Source organism: Eschrichtius robustus, chromosome 3 (genome assembly GCF_028021215.1).
Source record: "Eschrichtius robustus isolate mEscRob2 chromosome 3, mEscRob2.pri, whole genome shotgun sequence".
NCBI lineage: Eukaryota > Metazoa > Chordata > Mammalia > Artiodactyla > Eschrichtiidae > Eschrichtius > Eschrichtius robustus.
In genome coordinates, this window is record NC_090826.1 from 145698870 (window position 1) to 145722391 (window position 23522).

Here is a 23522-nt window from a genome sequence, read left to right on the forward strand (position 1 = left end):
TGTACACATGCTTCCTACTTTTGGCTTTAATATATAGAGAGCCTCTATCCAGGTCTTGATGCAGGATATGGTAGTGAAAGTAGTAGTGGTGAATAGTTGGGTGGTAAACACAGGGGTTATGAATGGAGTTGCTAGAAATGAGAAGAGGAAATAAAGTTGCTGACACCAAACTTTGGGCGCCAGTAACAAATTTCCTCTAAACACTTTGAGTACTAGTCTTACACCTTCTGGAATTTCACTTATTCTGTTTTTTTTTTGTTTTTTTTTTTAATTAGAGAGTGATATTTAACATCCTTTGACATTAAGGATAGTTAGGAATGAAAAAGAGAGACATCAAAAGAGTGTCAGTGCTAGTCTGTGAATTTCCTTCATATATAAACCTGACATAATGTAATATCCATCCATCCATCCACCCATCTATCCAACAAATATTTATCCTGAACCTACTATATTTTTAGGCATAGTGCTAGGCAGTAGGCATGGATAACTCTATGAACAAGATAAATGTGGTCACCGACTTTATGCATCTTTAATTCTCTCAGGAAAGGCAGACATTGTATAAGTGGAATGAAAGGCTTGAAAGAGAAGTACAAGGTGTAAATGGAACCAGTAACAGGCAGGCCAAACATACTCTGAAGGTCATGGAAGGCTTCTCTGTCAAGGTGACATTTAAGCTGTGTCCTGGAGAATGGGTGAGCTATATCTAGATGAACAGTTGCCTACAAGGCTGTACATGATCTGTCCATGCCTATTATTTCCAAACTCATCATAAGCTATTTTCACTCTTGCTCACCATTCACTAGCCACTTGTCTTCTCTCAGTTCCTCAAATTGCCCGCCTGGAACACTATATTCTAAATTCACTCCGCCTCACCGTCTATAGTTAGCTCCTTTCCAGAGATCAGTTCTCAGGTTATTCTCTAGTTCCACTTTTTTGCTTGTTTCCATCATTTTGTACAGCACTGTTTCTAATTGTTTAATATTTCATTTAGCTTCTTTCAAGTTAAACTGGTACTTCAGAATGAACAAACATTTCTTTTAAAACATCAGCATTAAAATTAAAATTTAACATGAATATGTTTTAAAATTCTTAACAAATAGCTAAAGCGAAAAATGTTCCTTTTTTATTGTGAATTTGTGTAATACTGATCCAGTTAAGAAAACAAACAGTGGCATGTGGTTTTTAAATTATAAATAGTACAAAAACAATTTTAATTTTCTGTAATTTCAATATATTTCTCATGAAATACTTGGCAAATGCAAAAAAAAAAAAATCCTGGAGTTTCCCAATAATTACTCACAGAATAAATTTGAACAAAGAAATATGGAAATTAAGAAGTACTATCAGAATATGTTTATCCTTTCTTAAATTATGTGAGTATACCCATGCATATAAACAATTAGGGAGCTCAATCTAACTGGTCCCCTTGGGTAGAGTTTTACTTCCTAAGGTTCACACCCATTATCATCTAAATCTTGGGAATACATCCAAGAGAAGGCTTAACAATAAGGATTGTTTATTTTGTAGGTTTTAAAGAAGCTAGAGTGCCAGAGAAGACTTTTGAAGTGTGAAGAGATTTCCTGTAATTGAAACCAACATGTCATTTATAGATCCTTATCAGCACATTATAGTAAGTCATTTACTGTTTATATATTCTTCTGGGAGGGGGCAGACATACTTTTGTGCATGAGTATTGGTGCTGTTGCTAGTAAAGTATAAAACTCTATGAAAAGCCTTGCATTTTTTATGAAAATCATATGAACTTAGTGTGGTTCAAATAAGGTAGAATCTGTAATAAAAGTAACTCATCTCCTCTTTTTATCACTGTAAGTTTACAGAAAAGAGGGACTTGGAGGGAAATAATACCAAAACATATGTAACAGTATTGAACATTCATGGAACAGTAAAAAGTGTAGTTATCACTCAGCAATTATCAGCCTGCACACTTCACATGAATTGAAAGAGAGAAGATAAAATAATTATTGAGTTAAGGGCTATATTTTGGTATGCATTTTCAGAGTAATTAATTTTGTAAACTCTCCCTTAGTTAGATGTATTTAAGGAAACTCTTTTATAGGTGGGCAATTTTTAATAAAAAGTTGAATAATTCAAATTTTGGTATGTAATTTTCCAAACTCCGTTGGAAGTGTACACTCTCTCTTCTGATCAAAAAAGCAGAGGAGAAAAATTTCTTTGCTGAATTTAACACTTGAGATCCAGTTAGATTTATATGGACTAGAAATAGTTTTTATGGATATTAAGGAATAATACAAAGCCTCATTTTTATTCAGAATGAAACACTCTTCTCTTACCCTACAGCCCTTTCGAGCTGCCATCCTCTTTCTTTCCCTGCTTGGATAGCAAGGATTAATGTACTATAATTTTTTGTAGTTCTTTCTTCCTTTCACAACTTGAATCATTGAAAACTGGACTCAGGTTTTCTTCTTTATGAAAAGGTCTCATCAAGGGCCTCTTTGGTGCTGAATCAAATAGATTCTTCAGGTCCCCTCCCCCACCCCCATCTCTGCTGGTCATTCTGCTCTTCTTAAAACTCCTTAAAAGTTTTTTTTTTTTTTTTTTTGCAAGCTTCTCTTAACGTTTGACTCCTTTTTTAAACCGAGGCATAGCATATATAAAGTGCATAAATTTTAATTGTTCAGCTTGATGGATTTTTACATATGTATTCCACCCATGAAACCATCATACAGATAAAAATACACATTATAAGTACCCTGGAAGCGTTGTTCAGGTCCCTTCCAGTCAATAAACTCCACAAAACTAACCAATATTTGTCTTCTATTACCAAAGATCAGGTTTCGTGTTCTTGACCCTCATGTAGATGTCTGCATTCAACATTTTGTCTGCGAGATTCATTCATGTTATTGTGAGTAGCAGAATTCCACACTTCTACGTTGCCATGTAGTATCTCATTATCTGAATACGGTATACCACAAACTATTTATCTAGTATACTGATAACCCTCATGTCCTCACCAAATGGCAATGGTGCCTTTGCTAAATATCAGGCAACCATATATGTGTGGCTTGGTTTCTTTTCTGTTCTATTGGTCTATTAGTCTTTGTTTGCCCCAGTACCAATCTATCTTAATGTCTATAGCTTTGAAATGTGTCTTTATGTATGGTAGTGTAAATCCTCCAACGTTTTCTTCTTCAAGATTGTCCTGGCTTTTCTTAGGCCTCTGCATTTCCATATAGGTTTTTAAATCAATTTGTCAACATACACACACACACACAAATGCTGGGATTTTTATTAATACTGAAATTATTCTGTAGATGGGTTAGGGGAGATGACATGATAGTAATATTGAATCTTCCAATCCATTTACAATCATGAAACTAATGTTAAACTAATGTTTCACTAGAAACTAAAAAACTAATGTTGTATTTATATGGAAATACAAGTGTTTTTTATAGATCCAGTGAACTTACAGAATTTCTTTATTAATTCTAATAGTTTGAAGTTTTTTTAGATTTTCAACTTACACATTCCTGTTATCAGTGAATAATTCCAGTTTTCCTTCCACCGTTATGGTGTTCTGTAGATGAATTTAAACAATGAAGGTAGGTGCAGATTAGTTTTTTCTTACCCTACCACCTCAAGAGAGATGGATAATTTCTATAACTCAGAGAATTCAATCAAAGTGTTCATTCTTAAACCTTAACATGAAATCTGGCACTTGAAACTGAGAAGGAAGATAAGGTTAAGGTGTATAGCCCTGAGCTTGAGACAAAGACCAATAATAACTCTAAATCTTAACATTTATACTTTCAATTCAGTTTATCTCCAAATCTATTTTAATATTTTTTTCTGAGCACTTATCACCATTTATTGAATGCCCATTGTGTACTACTCCCTGTCAGTAGGCACTGGGAAATCAAAATAATCCTTGAATTGAGCTTATGTCTAGCAGCAAAATAATTTATAATAACCGTAAGGGCTCTGATAGGAGACAATGAAGATTACTCCGGGAATATACAACATGAATAACTAATAACAGGGATCCTTCTGGAATTCCTAAAGGAAGTGACATGGAAGCACAGACCTGAAGGTTTAGTAGAAGTTAGGTGAAGAGAGAGAAAATGACTTTTCTGGATTGGGAAAAGCATATGTGAAGTAGTCTGGAGGTGAGAAAGTATATGATGTAAGGAAATGAAAGAATTTCGGTGTGGCTGAAGCATAATACATTTCAAAGAAATTATTATTTCAAATGACCTTCACTTTTCTGCCTAATATGACCAGGCCTTATTACTAACTGCTATGCAGGCCTCACACGTCTCATGTCAGATGACTGTGTTAACCGGCTATTTAGTTTCTTTTTTTAACACGGCAGAGCATATTTAAAACCAAATCGCATCTGGACGTTTTAAGACTCATTTCTGTCACCTTTTCTTGCAAATTTTGTTAACTATAGACAAATATTTAGGCCATAATAATTACCTATGTGGCATCTTAATATGGTGAAGCATGCTAAAACCATATATCTGTATCACATTTTTCCTGACCTTCTCCAGCATCAGAATTGGACAATCAATTAGCGTTCCGGTGTATAGCCCTTTTCAGTGAGAGGGTCCTACGAGCTTTATACTTTCATTCATGCTTGTTTTTGCTGTGTGTGTGGAAAAAAACTGTGCATGTGTGTGTGTAAATTGTTTTAGTGACAAAATTTCCTGCTCTAGTTTTCACAGAAGGATACTTTTCAAAATATATAACCGAGAATACTTTTATTAAAAAGGAAAGATGGGGAAAACTGAGCCAACTTACTAGTAATGAAGGGTGCCAGACAGGCCGACGCAGTTTTGTCTGCCTCAAGGTGGTGAAGACTGGACTCATCCTCACCACACCTGTAATGCAGGGACATGTTGGAGAATCCTGTGGGCTGATGCAGCAAGTTCTCTTGTTTCCAATGGTGCCAGCTTTTAAGAATGTAGGAGAAAATGGAGTAATACATATATGGCACAATGCAGTTCCCATAGGTCTAGAGTTGTTCTGAGGTACTTTCCATTCTGAAGGGTATTTGTGTCTCCAGAATCTACTGAAGTTCTTTTGGACCAGGAAGATATCAATATTGCAAAGGTAGATCAAATATAAAATACTTATAAAAAATTTCCATCTTTTTACTCTGAAGAGATGAGTCACTTCCCTGGAGTGAAAACAAATCTAGAGCTCTTCCCACCACCAATTAGCAATGGAGGGCCACTGCCCCACATCCACGGAAAACTGAGGTTGTGTCCACACTGAGGTCAACCACCTGGGTATGCGAGCATGACTGCCTGCTAAAATACAGGGACATTTGAAAAAGGTCATTGTAGGATGACTGGAAATGTTACCAAAAAAGTAGAAAGCTATTATTCTAGATTATTATGGAAACATGGGGGGGAAAAAAAAAAACACTGGAGTAGGTAATCAAAGAACTAGTGTTTTAGTGGTAGTTCCAGACTTTAGTTACGTGCTCTTGAGCACTTTAACTGACTTTTAGCTGCTTCATATGGAGTATGAGTAGTACCTGCTGTGTCTGTTCCACGGGGCTTTTATAAATAATAAATCATTATGTACACAAGCATTCTTTAGAAACTTAATAAGGTAGGATATTTCTAGGGGGCATCAGAAGGTGAGATAGTGCTGCTGGGAAATCAGAAATATAAAGGTGACAAAACTATTACAAAATCACAGCACTGTGCACAAAGGAATAACGAGTTTTATGGCAGATAGCATATTTTTTGTGAGCACTAACAAATTCTAGACAAGTGAGGAAGAGGGCAGTTAGGAATAAGCTTCTAACCTTTTCCTGATACCAGCCATTCCCTGCCACAAGCCTCTAACCTGAGGCAGAAGTACACACATTTAAAGTAAGGTCCATATTTCTGCTTCTTCACCACAGAGCACAGATTAGAGATCCCTAGAAGGTCACCAAGTTTACTTCTCAGTTCTTGAATTTCGATTTGGTTCTCTTTTAAAACTTCTGAGCCATTTTTTATAGTTTCCAGTTTCATGTAGTCATACTTAAGTTTGACTTCCATTTCCTTAGACATGGTAAGTGTAGTGTGGCTGTTTCATGGAAGGGGCTGTTTCTGTGCCTGTTAATTAATTGTGCTGGTTTGTAGTCTTGGTGTCATACCTCCTTGTGTTCCTAATTATCTTTGATTTTGCTTAACATTATTATAATGAAAAATTATCTATAGAAATAATTCTTCAGAATTTTATTGGTTTCTGTCAGGCTGCTCGGGAAGCTAGCAGTCTGGGACAAATATAATCCTAGTTTCAAGTCAATTGTTTTCTGGGCCCCCTGGATGACACTAAAAGAGGCTGCCAGTATGTGGAGGGGCTGTTCATACTTATTCCTATGGTGCAATCTGTAGAGTTTTAGGCTTGAAACAAGGGAGTGGCTTACTAGGGTCCTTATCCTTAGAAGGGTCCTAATCCCTCAGCCTCCTCCTCTCTGGATCAACAAATGCCCCTGTGGCAAAACCTGTGTTTCTTTGCTCCCCTTGATCTCTGTCCTGGGAGTTAAGGCCTTCCCATCTTGTTACTTCTTTGTTACTATATTAATCAGGGTTCTCTGATTGATTAGAAACAGAACCAGTAGGAGGTAGATAGATAGATAGTTAGATAGATAGATAGATAGATAGATAGATAGATAGATAGATAGATAATGTCTTAATTCATTTGGGCTGCCGTAACAATACCACAGACTGGGTAGCTTATGAACAGCAGAAATTTATTGGTCATACTTATGGAGTCTGGGAAGTCCAAGACTGAGACACTGGAATGGTTGCTTTTGATGAGGGCTTTAGCCACGGTGTCCACAAGGTGGAAGGGGCAAGGAATCTCTCTGGATTCTTTTATAAAGGCACTTATCCATTCATGGGGGTTCCTTGCCCCTCCCAAATATCCCATCTCCTAATACCATCATCTTTGGGGGCTTAGGATTTCCACATGTATTTTGGGAGGACACAAACATTCAGACCATAACAGATAGATTGATCTAGACACGAGATTTATTGTGAAGAATTGTCCTATGAGGTTATGGAGACCGGGAAGTCCCACAGTCTGCCATCTGCAAACTGGAGACCCAGGGCAGACAAGGGTGTAATTCAGTTCAAGTCAGGAGATAGAATGAGATGTCTCAGCTCAAGCAGTGAGACAGGAAAAAAGGGGGCAAATTCCTCCTTTTATTCTTTTCAGGCCCTCAACAGATTAGAGGCCAACCCACACTGGGGATGGTACTTTCCTTTCCTGAGTCCACTGATTCAAGTGCTGATCTCATCTGGAAGCACCCTCATAGACACACACAGAAATAATGTTTAAACTGAGCACCTTGTGGCCAGTCAAGCTGACAAATAAAATTAACCATCACAGTTACTTTTAGGAAAATGTTTACTTATTTTGTAAAACCTTATCCAGTTTTTATTTATTTTCTGTGGGAAGTGGTAACCCAGATTATTTAGTCTGCCATTATCACAAGTGGAATTCAACTAATTCTTTTGCTCTAAATCAATAATGCCTCTAGATAATTCCAAGAAAATAGATAATCATCTCATCTTAAAAGATTTCCACAGATGGTAAAATTATCCCCCAAACTTGATGTTCAATATTGCCTTATGTGAAATTCTAATATTGGAATCTGGATTTGTATCAGGAGACCCTTGAAAAATCCCATGTAGTTGGTAATATTATAATTGCCGTTTTACAGATGAAGAAACCAAGGCTGAAAGGGGTTCCCGGACCCAATTCCAACATGTGCGTGGAGCCTTCTTTACACCAACAAGCAATTCTTGGAGACTGGCAGAGTGACGAAGAATTCAACTCAATTCTATAATTATAAAATATATAATTATAAAATTATATTATAAAAAAATATATTGATATATATTTGATCATCTGAATAACCAAATATATATTTTTCCTATAAATCACAGTATTGCAAGGGTAGAAAACCGAGATAGAGAATATAAAGCACTGTATTGTAAATACCCTTCTGACTCATGTCTGTGTCTTTTAATCACTTTTCACTTAATGAAAAGAACAAGTAAGACAAAGAGGTTTTTAAGAAGTCCCTTAAAATAAGGATATATTCTCCAAAATAGTAAGTATATCCATATTTCCAAGTTTGTTAGATCTACTAATTTAAAACTCACATCTGAAAATCATCAATGCAAAGACGTCTTAGATTTTAATGAACATGACATATCACCTAGGTCAGTAATTCTAAACCAAGTAAGTATCTCTGCCACCCAAAGGACTTTAAGGATGTATGGGGAGAATTTTTCAAGTGCACATGCTACTTCATGTGTTCTAGTGAGCCCCTCCAGGAGGGCGAAGGTATACCTATACTTCACAGGCCTTAACTCAGCCATAATTACTCCTAGGAGGGTGTAGATTTTTTCAGGATTATTGTGACCTGAAAACTGGGTTCACCTCTTGGTGGGTGTCGAACCAAAAGACACAACCAAGCAAAAGATCAAAAGAAGAAAGGATTTATTACTTGCAGTAAGTAAGGAGAACACAGGGGATCTTTCCCAAAGAGCTGTCTCCCAAACAACAAAGTCAGGGAAGTTTTAAGCTAAGGGTGCATGCATCTTCATGAAGGGGCTTAAGCAGAGGAGAATTCAGTATAGAATTGCAGAAGAGGTCAACAGAGTCCAAGCTTTAGTTGATTGAAGTCACGAAGGTCAGAAAAGGTCAACATCATCTTCCCCTAGGTTCTAGTTGATCTGGTGGTTGAGTGCTTCAGGCTTATCTTTACCATTGAAACAGAACTGGGAGTACTTAATAACTGATATATTATCTTTGCTTTTGTTATTTCTCTTGCCTGATGACAATCCTTTGTCTCTTCATTCTTTTTTTCTCTTAAGATCATTAATTACTGAGACCTGTTCAAGGACAAGCATTGTGGCCAGGCTTAGATCTCAAAATGGCTTAGGCCAAAAATGGCTTCTCTTATGTCATGAAAGCCATACCTAGTTCTCTTTCTCCAGGGACCCCCTACCCTATCTGCTTACAGTGTTGAGGGAAGAAAAAAACTAATGTTAAAAAAAATTTTTTTTTGTGGTAGTGTAGCTGCTTAATTACCATTGGACTAGAATCTATAGCAATTAAAATTTAGGTGTTAAAAATTTGGGTGATTATTTATTTTGGGTATCTTGAAGATATTAGAGTCACATTCATGGTGAATATGTCATTAAATGAGTATTTTAGACCCAAGTTATCACCATCAATTTTTTTTTTTTTTTTTTTTGGTACTGGTTTCACTGCTAGAGCAGCCCCAGTAATCCTGATTAAAATAGGACCTAAAATCTTCTAATTTCCGTGAAAATGAACTCTCTGTTTACTTGAATATTTAAAGATACATATATTATAATACAATGTTATTACTATATTTGACAGATGTACTTATTGTGCAAATGGAAAATTTCTTGTTCACAAGGGAGAAGAAACTTAAGTCATATTTCTGATTATAATTTTCTTTAATGATATTTGCTAAAGTTAAATTCTGTTGCCAAATTAGGTGGGTGTTTTGGACATATAGCCAATTTTGGACATTTGTACATATAGCCAATCCATGACTGACAGTTCTTAAAGCAAGTTTAGATAGCACTGTTGATTTTCAGTAGAAAAACTGATTGCTCTTTAAAAAATGTGGGAGAATAGTAGCATGATGTTTGTGCCTCTTAAATGTATTAGAATGAAACCACACCAGGAAGTGACACTGAAAATAAGTATCTTATCTAAAAAAGTATCTTCACTCTTGGATGACATCAAAGCAGCCGTTCTTTTTAAAATTGCTGATATCTGTTTGAAGCTGCCTGTTGGTGATTATGGTGATCTCTGTATTCAGTAATGAGATTCTGTAGTCCTTATCGTACTAACAGTCTTTAGTTTTAATTTGAGTTAAATTAGGCAATGGCAGTTGAATAGAAAAATAATATTTGTATGCAGAATCTACCTTCTCTTCCATCAGATTTGTTTTATGATTGTTCTTTGGTTCTTCTTTGTAACAGTAGAACTTTCAACAGAATAGGACAATCATCAAATTGATTTTGCATAAATTGACTGGTTCTTTTTTCCAGTGACCAATCATTTTAGTTACAGACGTCAATATAATTCTCCAGAATGAATTTAATACAGTAGCAGTTTTCATGATGACTTGAAATTGTAACTGTGAAAAAAAAAAGGGTCATGATTTTCACCATGAAAAAGATTATGGATAAAGAAAGACACTCAGAGTAAGGTAATTCAAGACCTGAAGGCAAGGCTTAATCTTGTTGACTAAATCAGGGTATTAAGCTTATATTTGACATCTCAATTTAAATATGGCATCTCTTTTTGTCAACTACCAAGTAGCATTGTGCTGAGCCATTAGGTTCCCCCCTAGGGAACACTGGTTTTGTATTCAGTAACATTATTTCCTCTGGCACCATCCCTGAGACATAACCAAAAGTCACTTATCCAAGTCGGAAGCTAGCCCAGTCCATACTAGTTTGAAATTATATGTGATATTGGCTCCAGGAAACATGGCTCTTTACAGCACTTAGAAAGAGAGGGGCATGATTTTGATAATCCTGTTTTGAAGTAGTTTACACGTCACCTGAAGATTTTTAATGTTTCCAAAATTAACTTATAAAAACCAAGGGAAAAAAAAAAAAAAAACAAGGAAGTGGTCAATTTGCTCCTTATTTCCTGTGAACAGTATGCAAGTTCACATTCATTGTAGTTAGGCAGACAGAATTGAGGCTGATGGAAATAAAAGCAGATTAAAAATGGAGAGTTGAATGCTAGAAAAAATAACCCAATTACTAGAGAGACTTTATTTATTCATCCATTTATTAATTCATCATTTATTTACTTATTTGTTTAAAAATCTTTATTGGAGTATAATTGCTTTACAATGGTATGTTAGTTTCTGCTTTATAACAAAGTGAATCAGCCATACATATACATATATCCCCATATCTCCTCCCTCTTGCATCTCCCTCCCACCCTCCCTATCGCACGCCTCTAGGTGGTCAGAGAGCACCTAGCTGATCTCCCTGTGCTATGCAGCTGCTTCCCACTAGCTATTATTTCACACTTGGTAGTGTATATATGTCCGTGCCAATCTCTCACTTCATCCCAGCTTACTGTTCCCACTCACCGTGTCCTCAAGTCCATTCTCTACTTCTGCGTCTTTATTCCTGTCCTGCCCAAAGGTTCTTCAGAACCTTTTTTTTTTTTTAGATTCCATATATATGTGTTAGCATATGGTATTTGATTTTCTCTTTCTGACTTACTTCACTCTGTATGACAGACTCTATGTCCATCCACCTCACTACAAATAACTCAATTTCGTTTCTTTTTATGGCTGAGTAATATTCCATTGTATATATGTGTCACATCTTCTTTATCCATTCATCTGTTGATGGACACTTAGGTTGCTTCCATGTCCTGGCTATTGTAAATAGAGCTGCAGTGAACATTGTGGTACATGACTCTTTCTGAATTTTGGCTTTCTCAGGGTATATGCCCAGTAGTGGGATTGCTGGGTCATATGGTAGTTCTATTTTTAGTTTTTTAAGGAACCTCCATACTGTTCTCCAGAGTGGCTGTATCAATTTACATTCCCACCAACAGTACAAGAGGGTCCCCTTTTCTCCACACCCTCTCCAGCATTTATTGTTTGTAGACTTTTTGATGATGGCCATTTTGACTGGTGTGAGGTGATACCTCACTGTAGTTTTGATTTGCATTTCTCTAATGATTAGTGATGTTGACCATCCTTTCATGTGTTTGTTGGCAATCTGTATATCCTCTATGGAGAAATGTCTATTTAGATCTTCTGCCCATTTTTGGATTGAGTTGTTTGTTTTTTTGATATTGAGCTGCATGAGCTGCTTGTATATTTTGGAGATTAATCCTTTGTCAGTTTCTTCATTTGCAAATATTTTCTCCCATTCTGAGGGTTGTCGTTTCATCTTGTTTATGGTTTCCTTTGCTTTGCAAAAGCTTTGAAGTTTCATTAGGTCCCATGTGTTTATTTTTGTTTCTAATTCCATTTCTCTAGGAGTTGGGTCAAAAAGGATCTTGCTGTGATTTATGTCATAGAGTGTTCTGCCTATGTTTTCCTCGAAGAGTTTTATAGTGTCTGGCCTTACATTTAGGTCTGTAATCAGTTTTGAGTTTATTTTTGTGTATGGTGTTAGGAAGTGTTCTAATTTCATTCTTTTACATGTAGCTGTCCAGTTTTCCCAGCACCACTTATTGAAGAGGCTGTCTTTTCTCCATTGTATATTCTTTCTTCTTTTGCCAGAGATAAGGTGACCATATGTGCGTGGGTTTATCTCTGGGCCTTCTATCCTGTTCCATTGATCTATATTTCTGTTTTTGTGCCAGTACCATACTATCCCGATTACTGTAGCTCTGTAGTATAGTCTGAAATCTGGGAGCCTGATTCCTCCAGCTCAGTTTTTCTTTCTCAAGATTGCTTTGGCTATTTGGGGTCTTTTGTGTTTCCATACACATTGTGAAATTTTTTGTTCTAGTTCTGTGAAAAATGCCAGTGGTAGTTTGATAGGGATTGCATTGAATCTGTAGATTGCTTTGGGTAGTATAGTCATTTTCACAATGTCGATTCTTCCAATCCAAGAACATGGTATATCTCTCCATCTGTTTGTATCATCTTTAATTTCTTTCATCAGTGTCTTATAGTTTTCTGCATACAGGTCTTTTGTCTCTTTAGGTCGGTTTATTCCTAGGTATTTTGTTCTTTTTGTTGCAGTGGTAAATGGGAATGTCCCCTTAATTTGTCTTTCAGATTTTTCATGATTAGTGTCACTAGTGTATAGGAATGCAAGAGATTTCTGTGCATTAATTTTGTATCCTGCTACTTTACCAAATTCATGGATTCGCTCTAGTAGTTTCCTGGTAGCATCTTTATGGTTCTCTGTGTATAGTATCATGTCATCTGCAAACAGTGACAGCTTTATTTTGTCTTTTCCGATTTGGATTCCTTTTTATATTTTTCTCTTCTCTGATTGCTGTGGCTAAAACTTCCAAAATTATGTTGAACAATAGTGGTGAGATTGGACAACTTTGGTTTGTTCCTGATCTTAGAGGAAATGGTTTCAGTTTTTCACCATTGAGAACAATGTTGGCTGTGGGTTTGTCATCTACGGCCTTTATTATGTTGACGTAAGTTCCCTCTATGTCTACTTTCTAGAGAGTTTTTATCATAAATGGGTGTTGAATTCTGTCGAAAACTTTTTCTGCATCTATTGAGATGATCATGTGGTTTTTCTCCTTCAATTTGTTAATATGGTTTATCACATTGATTGATTTGTGTATATTGAAGAATCCTTGCATTCCTGGGATAAACCCCACTTGGTCATGGTGTATGATCCTTTTAATGTGCTGTTGGATTCTGTTTGCTAATATTTTGCTGAGGATTTTTGCATCTATGTTCATCAGTGATATTGGCCTGTAGTTTTCTTTCTTTGTGACATCTTTGTCTGGTTTTGATATCAGGGTGATGGTGGCCTAGTAGAATGAGTTTGGGAGTGTTCCTCCCTCTGCTATATTTTGGAAGAGTTTGAGAAGGATAGGTGTTAGCTCTTCTCTAAATGTTTGATAAAAGTTACCTGTGAAGCCATCTGGTCCTGGGCTTTTGTTTGTTGGAAGATTTTTAATCACAGTTTCAATTTCAGTGCTTGTGATTGGTCTGTTTATATTTTCTATTTCTTCCTGGTTCAGTCTCGGAAGGTTGTGCTTTTATAAGAATTTGTCCATTTCTTCTAGTTGCTTGTAGTTATCTCTTATGATCCTTTGTTTCTGCAGTGTCAGTTGTTACTTCTCCATTTTTATTTCTAATTCTATTGATTTGAGTCTTCTCCCTTTTTTTCTTGGTGAGTCTACTTAATGGTTTATCAATTTTGTTTATCTTCTCAAAGAACCACCTTTTGGTTTTATTGATCTTTGCTATTGTTTCCTTCATTTCTTTTTCATTTGTTTCTGATCTGATTTTTATGATTTCTTTCCTTCTGCTAATTTTGGGGGTTTTTTTGTTCTTCTTTCTCTAATTGCTTTAGGTGTAAGGTTAGGTTCTTTATTTGAGATGTTTGTTGTTTCTTGAGGTAGGAGTTTATTTCTATAAACTCCCATCTTAGAACTGCTTTTGCTGGATCCCATAGGTTTTGGGTCGTGTGTTTTCATTGTCATTTGTTTCCAGGTATTTTTTGATTTCTTCTTTGATTTCTTCAATGATCTCTTGGTTATTTAGTAGTGTATTGTTTAGCCTCCATGTGTTTGTATTTTTTACAGCTCTTTTCCTGTAATTGATATCTAGTCTCATAGCATTGTGGTCGGAAAAGATACTTGATACGTTTTCAATTTTCTTAAATTTACCAAGGCTTGATTTGTGACCCAAGATATGATCTATCCTGGAGAATGTTCCATGAGCACTTAAGAAGAAAGTGTAATCTGCTGTTTTTGGATGGAATGTCCTATAAATATCAATTAAGTCCATCTTGTTTAATGTATCATGTAAAGCTCGTGTTTCCTTATTTGTTTTCATTTTGGATGATCTGTCCGTTGGTGAAAGTGGGGTGTTAAAGTCCCCTACTATGATTGTGTTACTGTCGATTTCCCCTTTTAAGGCTGTTAGCATTTGCCTTACATATTGAGGTGCTCCTATTTTGGGTGCATAAATATTTACAACTGTTATATCTTCTTCTTGGATCGCTCCCTTGATCATTATGTAGTGTCCTTCTTTGTCTCTTGTAATAGTCTTTATTTTAAAGTCTATTTTGTCTGATATGAGAATTGCTACTCCAGCTTTCTTTTGATTTCCGTTTGCATGGAATATCTTTTTCCATCCCATCACTTTCAGTCTGTATGTTTCCCTAGGTCTGAAGTGGGTCTCTTGTAGACAGCATATATATGGGTCTTGTTTTTGTATCCATTCAGCCAGTCTATGTCTTTTGGTTGGAGCATTTAATCGATTTACATTTATGGTTATTATCAATATGTATGTTCCTATTACCATTTTCTTAATAGTTTTGTGTTTTTTATTGTAGGTCTTTTCCTTCTCTTGTGTTTCTTGCCTAGAGAAGTTCCTTTAGCATTTGTTGTAAAGCTGGTTTGGTGGTGCTGAATTCTCTTAGCTTTTGCTTGTCTGTAAATGTTTTAATTTCTCCGTCAAATCTGAATGAGATCCTTGCTGGGTAGAGTAATTTTGGTTGTAGGTTTTTCCCTTTCATCATTTTAAATATATTGTGCCACTCACTTCTGGCTTGCAGAGTTTCTGCTGAAAGATCAGCTGTTAACCCTTGGGGATTCCCTTGTATGTTATTTGTTGTTTTTCCTGCTTTTAAAATTTTTTCTTTGTAGTTAATTTTTGATAGTTTGATTAATATGTGTCTTGGCGTGTTTCTCCTTGGATTTATCCTGTATGGGACTCTTTGTGCTTCCTGGACTTGATTATCTCTTTTCCCATATTATGGAAGTTTTCAACTATAATCTCTTCAAATATCTTCTCAGTCCCTTTCTTTTTCTCTTCTTCTTCTGGGACCCCTATAATTCGAATATTGGTGCATTTAATGTTGTCCCAGAGGTCTCTGAGCTGCCCTCAATTCTTCTCATTCTTTTTTCTTTATTCTGCTCTGCAGGAGTTATTTCCACTATTTTATTCCAGGTCACTTATCCGTTCTTCTGCCTCAGTTATTCTGCTATTGATTCCTTCTAGAGAATTTAAAATTTCATTTATTGTGTTATTCATCATTGTTTGTTTGCTCTTTAGTTCTTCTAGGTCCTTGTTAAATGTTTCTTGTATTTTCTCCATTCTATTTCCAAGATTTTCGATCATCTTTACTATCATTATTCTGAATTCTTTTTCAGGTAGGCTGCCTATTTCCTCTTCGTTTGTCTGGTCTGATGGGTTTTTACCTTGCTCCTTCATCTGCTCTGTGTTTCTCTGTCTTCTCATTTTGCTTAACTTACTGTTTTTGGGGTCTGATTTTCACAGGCTGCAGGTTCGTAGTTCCCATGTTTTTGGTGTCTGCCCCCAGTGACTAAGGTTGGTTCAGTGGGTTGTGTAGGCTTCCTGGTAGGGGGGACTGGTGCCTGTGTTCTGGTGGGTGAGGCTGGATCTTGTCTTTCTGGTAGCAGGACCCCATCCGGTGGTGTGTTATGTGGTGTCTGTGACCTTATTATGATTTTAGCAGCCTCTCTGCTAATGGGTGTGGTTGTGTTCCTGTCTTGCTAGTTGTTTGGCCTAGGGTGTCCAGCACTGTAGCTTGCTGGTCATTGAGTGGAGCTGTGTCTTAGTGTTGAGATGGAGATCTCTGGGAGAGCTTTTGCCATTTGATATTACATGGAGCCGGGTGGTCTCTGGTGGACCAATGTCCTTAACTAAGCTCTCCCACCTCAGAGGCACAGGCCTCACATCCGGCTGGAGGTCCAATACCCTGTCCACCACACGGCTCAGAAGAAAAGGGAGAAAGAAAGAAAGAAAGAATAAAATAAAGTTATTAAAATAAAAAAATTATTAAAAAGTAGAATAATTAAAAGGTAATAAATAAGAAAAGAAAAAAAAAAAAAAACCGGACAGACAGAACCCTAGGACAAATGGTAAAAGCAAAGCCATACAGAGAAAATCACAGAAAGAAGCATACACATACAAACTCACAAAAAGAGGAAAAGGAAAAAATATCTATATATCTATATCTATCTATCTATCTATCTATCTATCTATCTATCTATCTATCTATCTAACTATCTATCTATAAAGGAAGAGAGCAACCAAATCAATAACCAAATCTACCAATGATAATAAACTCTAAATACTCAACTACGATAAACATAAAACCAGGAACAAATTAGATGCAGAAAGCAAACCTCAAGTCTACAGTTGCTCCCAAAGTCCACTGCCTCAAATTTGGGATGATTCATTGTCTATTCAGGTATTCCAGTGATGCAGGTATATCAAGTTGATTGTGAAGATTTAATCCACTGCTCCTGAGGCTGCTGAGAGGAATTTCCCTTTCTCTTCTTTGTTCGCACAGCTCCTTAGGTTCAGCTTTGGATTTGGCCCCGCCTCTGCGTGTAGGTCGCCTGAGGGCATCTGTTTTTCTGCTCAGACAGGATGGGGTTAAAGGAGAAGCTGATTCAGGGGCTCTGGCTCACTCAGGCCAGGGGGAAGGAGTGGTACAGAATGTGGGGCGAGCCTGCGGTGGCGGAGGCCAGCATGACGTTGCAACAGCCTGAGGTGTGCCATGTGTTCTTCTGGGGAAGTGGTCGCTGGATCACAGGACCCTGGCAGTGGTGGGCTGCAGAGGCTCCCAGGAGGGGTGGTGTAGATAGTGACCTGTGCTTGTACACAAAATTCTTGGTGGCTGTAGCAGCAGCCTTAGCATTTCATGCCTGTCTCTGGTGTCCACACTGATAGCCGCAGCTCACACCCATCTCTGGAGCTTGTTTAGTCAGTGCTCTGAATCCCTTCTCCTTGCGCACCCTGAAACAATGGTCTCTTGCCTTTTAGGCAGTTCCAGACTTTTTCCCGGACTCACTCCCTGCTAGCTGTCACACACTAGCCCCGTTCAGGCTGTGTTCATGCAGCCAACCCCAGTCCTCTCCCTGGGATCTGACCTCCGAAGCCCAAGCCTCAGCTCCCAGCCCCCACCCGCCCTGGCGGGTGAGCAGACAAGCCTCTCGGGCTGGTGAGTGCTGGTCGGCACCGATCCTCTGTGTGGGAATCTCTCCGCTTTGCCCTCTGCACCCCTATTGCTGCGCTGTCCTCCATGGCTCCGAAGCTTCCCCCCCGCTGCTCCCCATCTCCGCTAGTGAAGGGACTTCCTAGTATGTGGAAACTTTTCCTCCTTCACAACTCCCTCCCACTGGTGCAGGTCCCATCCCTATTCTTTTGTCTCTGTTTTTTCTTTTTTCTTTTGCCCTACCCAGGTATGTGGGGAGTTTCTTGCTTTTTGGGAAGTCTGCGGTCTTCTGCTAGTGTTCAGTAGGTGTTCTGTAGGAGTTGTTCCACATGTAGATGTATTTCTGATGTATTTGTGGGGAGGAAGGTGATCTCCACTTCTTACTCTTCCGCCATCTTGAAGGTCTCCTCTAGAGAGACTTGAGATCAACTACAGATATAATGCACTAGATTTTAAATATCTGTACAACTTTAATAAATGGAAATAACCTTTTTTGCTATTAGGTATTGATGTTGATATTATTATTCTCTATAAGTAAAGGAATATAGAAAGAGTAAAGACATTGGGGACAGGAAGACTGGATTCTAATTCAATTTTAACTTTTACTGTCTGTGAGATACTGGGAAATTACTTAACCTCTCACTTTACTCATCTATAAATACATATAATAACATCTATTTTATAGGGTTGTTGTGAAAATGAGAATTTGCATCTATTAGAATGTGTAACAGATGGTTCATACTCAATGAATCCTTCTAATAAAAATTTCATCTTTCTGTACATGTTATTAATAAACATTTGACATATGAATACATTTGTAACAGTTTCAAAAAATGTTAAATAATAGATGAGCATTGCTAATCATTTTTATCCTATGAGGGAGTTTTTAGGCATTTGAAAACCCATGTGGTATTAAAAGCTCTAGGATATGGAAAAAGAGCATAGATGATTTGGGGAGTATGTGCTATTATATATGATAATTATTGAAAAGTTCTCTTTAGTGGAGAAAGCTAATCCCTAAATTGGATTTTCAAGAACATTTTCTTATTCTCTTTCAGGCTCAGATATCATTTGTCTCTCTCTCTCTTTTTTTTTTTTTTAATGTGGCTGTCTAGTTGTTCCAGCACCATTTGATGAAAAGGCTATCTTTTTTCCATTGTATGGCCTTAGCTCCTGTGTAAAAGATCAGTTGACTATATGTGTGTTGGTGTATTTTGGGGCTCTCTATTCTGTTCCATTGATCTATTTGTTTATTCTTTCATTAATGCAATACTGTTTTGATTACTGTAGCATTATAGTAAGTCTGGATGTCAGGTAGCATCAGTCCTACAAGTTTATTCTTCTCCTTCAACATTATGTTGGCTATTCTGGGGTCTTTTGTCTTTCCATATAAACTTTAGAATCAGTTTGTTGATATCTACAAAATAACTTGCTGAGATTTTGATTGGGATGGCCTTGAATCTATAGATCAATTTGGAGAGAACTGATATCTTGACAATATTCAGTCTTCTATCCATGAACATGGAATATTTCTCTTTTTATTTAGTTCTCGATTGCTTTCATTCATCAGAGTTTTGTAGTTTTCCTTATATAGACCTTGTACATTTTTTTTAGATTTATACCTAAGTTTTTCAATTTTTTTGTGTGTGGGGGGGATGCTAATGTAAATGGTATTGTGTTTTAATTTCAAATTCCACCTATTCATTGTTGGTATATAGGAAAGAGATTGAATTTTGCATATTAAACTTATATCCTACAACCTTGCTATAATCACTTCTAATTCCAGGAGTTTTAAAAATCAGTTCACTTGGGTTTTCTACATAGACAATCATGTCATCCGTGAACAGAGACAGTTTTATTTCTTCCTTCACTATCCATACATCTTATATTTCCCTTTCTTGTCTTCTTGCATTAGCTAGGACATCCAGTACAATGTTGAAAGAAGTGGTAAGAGGGGACATCCTTGTCTTGATCTTTTCAGGAAAACTTCTAGTTTCACACCATTAACTATGATATTGTCTGTAGGATTTTTATAGGTGTTCTTTATCCAGTTGAAAAGTTTCCATCTATTTTTAGGTTGCTGAGAGTTTTCATCATGAATAGGTATTGAATTTTGTCAAATACTTTTTTTGTGTCTATTGATATGATCATGTGATTTTTCTTCTTCAGACTGTTAATATGATGGATTACAATAATTACTTTTCAAATGCTGAACCAGTCTTCCATACCTGGGATAAATCCTATGTGGTTGTGGTTACAATTCCTTTTATACATTGTTGGGTTTTATTTGCTGATAGTTTGTTGAGAATTTTTATATCTTTGTTTATTAGAGATATTGGTCTGCAGTTTTCTTTTCTTGCAGTGCCTCTGTATGGTTTTGTTATCAGGATAAAGCTGGCTTCATAGCATGAGTTAGGAACGATTCTCTCTACTATCTTCTGGAAGAGATTGGAGAACATTGGTGTAATTTCTTCCTTAAGTGTTTGGTAGAATTTACCAGTGAATCCATCTGGGCCTGGTGTTTTCTGTTTTGAGAGGTTAAATTTTGACTCAATTTCTTTATAAACATAGGCCTATTAAGATTGTCTATTTCTACTTGTGTGAATTTGGGCAGATTTTGTCTTTCAAGGAATTGGTCCATTTCATCTAGGTTTTGAAATTGTGGGCTTAGAATTGTTCATAGTGTTCCTTTATTATTCTTTTAATGTCCATATGATCTGTAATGAACTTCCTTTATTCAATTATGATATTTATAATTTGTGTTCTCTCTGGTTTTCTCTTATTTAGTCTTGCTAAAGGCTTATCGATTTTATTGATCTTTTCAAATTTTGGTTTCATTGATTTTCTCTATTGATTTTCCATTTTTAATTTTATTCACTCCTCCAGTTCTTACAATTTTTCTTCTGCTTACTGGAGATTTAATTTGCCCTTCTTTTTCTAGTTCCCTAAAGTAGACACTTAGATGATTGATTTTAGGTCTTTCATATATATGTATGTATGTATGTATATATATATATATATATATATACACACACACGCACACACACACACACATATGTTTCAGTGCTGTAAATTTCCCTCTAAGCACTACTTTCACTGCATCCCGCTAAAGTTTGATAAGTTGTAGTTGCATTTTCATTTAGTTCCAAATATTTAAAAATTTCTCTTGAGACTTCTTGTTTGACACTTATGTTATTTAGAAGTTGTTTAATCTCCAAGTACTTTGTGATTTTTTTAGCTATTATTCTGTTAGGATTTCTAGTTTAATTCCATTGTGAGAGTAGACATTGCAGTTTTGTTCCATGTTAGCTTAAGAATAATATGTATTCTGCTGCTGTTGGATGAAGTAGTCTATAAGTGTTAATTATATCTAGTTGACTGATGGTGCTGTTGAGTTCAACTCTGTCCTTACTGATTTTTTGCCTACTGCATCTGTTCATTTCTGATAGAGGGGTGTTGAAGTTTCTAATTATGATAGTGGATTCTCTCTCTCTTTTTTTTTTTTTTTGCCACAGCGTGGCATGCGGAATCTTAGTTCCCCAGCCAGGAATGAACCTGTACCCCCTGCAGTGGAAGCATGGAGTTCTAATCACTGGACCGCCAGGGAATTCTCTGGATTCTCTCTCTCTTTCTCTTTTTTTTTTTTTTTTTGGTGGGAGGAGTGCATGTGATTTTTGGTTGTAGTATAAGGCAATATGCCATTTTTTAAGCATTCTTTTTTTTTATGATTGATAATTTCATGTATGTAGAATAAAACTTTGGCTATTCAGAGCCCTTCTGAATACAGAAGGCGTTTCTCTTTGACAATAAACTTGAATAAGAATTATCTTGAAAGATTTTATATGCTTCTCTGCCTTTTTAAACAAGGTATGCTCAGTATTCATGACTTCACCTCTTCTTAATGCTGTGTTATAAATCTGGACATAAATTACTCTGTTCATAGAGTGATATCTTCAGAAACTGTTGAATGCTGTATAACTTTTGCTCCTATATCCCACTACTGCTGGTCCTTATGAGTCCATTTTTATAATTTTTTTCTGCTTCCTTACTTTTAGACTCACTTCTCAGTATTGTCAGTATCTTAGCTTCTTTTTAATTAGTTATGGACTTTTTAACCAGTTAAGCAAGTCTATTAAAATTATGAAAGGTAGGAGTAACTTATAAATGTGGGCCTCTCCTAAGATTAAACACAAATGCTTGAGCTTTAGATAAAGAGTTTGTAATCTTTTCAGTTGCTCAGAGAACTTTGTGAGTTTCTGCTTTCCCATTCTGTTTTGGTGAGTAGAATCATTTGAGAACTAATATCCAGTTACGTGAAGTGTTTAATAAAGTCTTCTACCTGTTAATACTTCTTATGTGCATGCAAGCTATTAGGCTAATAGAAACTTTTAATATTGTCACATATGGTTTTAACAAATAAATTAAAATTAATATAAGTAGCTTGCTGGTTATTGCTTTGGATCCAAAGGATTTTGAAAACTGCTCTGGAAATGTTATACCAAAAAAAGACTTTCATTGAACAGTAACAATAAAAACAAACACATTTAGATAATGCAAACATCTTGCTCTGACTTCACCTTTCTAAGGCAGGTCTTGCTTCTCACCTAGTACAAAGCCTGATTGTACGCCTAGAAAGCCTGCAGTCCTGATTTACATTTTTCTCAAGGGCTTGGTAAATCCTGTAAAGCAGGGACTGCAAAGAAGTCCTAACAGTCAAGCTGCAGTGACATTTTAAAGCATGATATAAACTTCTCAATCATTCTGTGCCGGAGAGAGGAAAGGATCAAAAAAGGAAAAGCCTCATGATCAAAGAATGTTTCTGGTATGCATGTTACTTCCTTTCAACTGGAATGTTTTCAATTAATCTCAAGGAAACAATGAAAACAATTTACCTGGATCCTATATTACAGGCTTATTTTAAATTCATTATGTTTTTTTTTTCCAGGTGGAGCACCATTATTCCCACAAGTTCACAGTAGTGGTGTTAGGTGCCACGAAAGTGACAAAGGGGGCCTTTGGTGACATGCGTAAGTGCCCTTATTTGCTTTTCTGTTGAAAATATGTCATTATGATTCACTCTTTAGTTGCCTGTGTTCCTTGACAAACCAGGGGCTGTCCGTTTTTCAGATGTGATAATCTTTGTCTGCATCTTTGAATGATAACATTTTGAATGGTTCTCTGATGCTCTTTTATCTGTCAGAATAGTGTTTTACCTTGACTTTACATTAATTGGGAGTACTTGGGGTCAGATAAAATGACTGTCCTAGGATAGAGTTTTGGATTTCAAAGACATTTCCATTTTATTTTGGAAAGACGGCTGAGTCAAGACTTTAAACTAGCTGCCTCTGTGAGGTATTGTGCCTTTGGATTTTTTAAAAATGCAGTTTAATTCTTATGGCTTTAAGTGTGTTTATTATGTGTGCAAATAGCTATAGAAACTGGTGTGGGACAGCTTCAAATGATATGAACCAAAGCCTGAGGATAATGTTGAATTAATTTGGTGGCAGTATCCTTCTACGTTTTAAAATGCAGTTTTCCTGGTTAATCTTACCATGCAGATGACTAAGTGTAATGGAGGTGGGAATACAAAGAAGGATGGATAAGTATTGTGACAACGAATTGGGTAAAGTTGTAGATTATTGCTAAAATATGGGAATGGCAATTTACCCCTCATAACGGGTTTGGGGGAAAGAACGGAGATTGCAATTTACCATTCTGGGGAACAGGGAAGTCTTTCTGGCTGAAATGGCATTTACACTGGTTCTTGAAGGAAGAAAATCTTAGTGCTGAGAGCGGGGAGAATCCCAGGCAGAGAAAACAGCA

At 36.5% G+C, this 23522-nt stretch overlaps 1 protein-coding gene across 3 annotated transcripts in view; it reads left to right on the forward strand.

The window, feature by feature from the left end:
- The window catches only part of PLA2G4A (phospholipase A2 group IVA), a 157630-nt gene that overhangs the window by 23410 nt on the left and 110698 nt on the right, over nucleotides 1–23522 (forward strand). For all 3 annotated transcript variants that reach the window (XM_068541431.1, XM_068541432.1, XM_068541433.1), the window contains exons 2-3: nucleotides 1528–1630; nucleotides 22645–22726. In XM_068541431.1, coding sequence (XP_068397532.1) covers nucleotides 1598–1630; nucleotides 22645–22726 — 115 coding nt within the window. In that variant the 5' untranslated portion in view covers nucleotides 1528–1597. The remainder of the gene's footprint in view (nucleotides 1–1527; nucleotides 1631–22644; nucleotides 22727–23522) is intronic.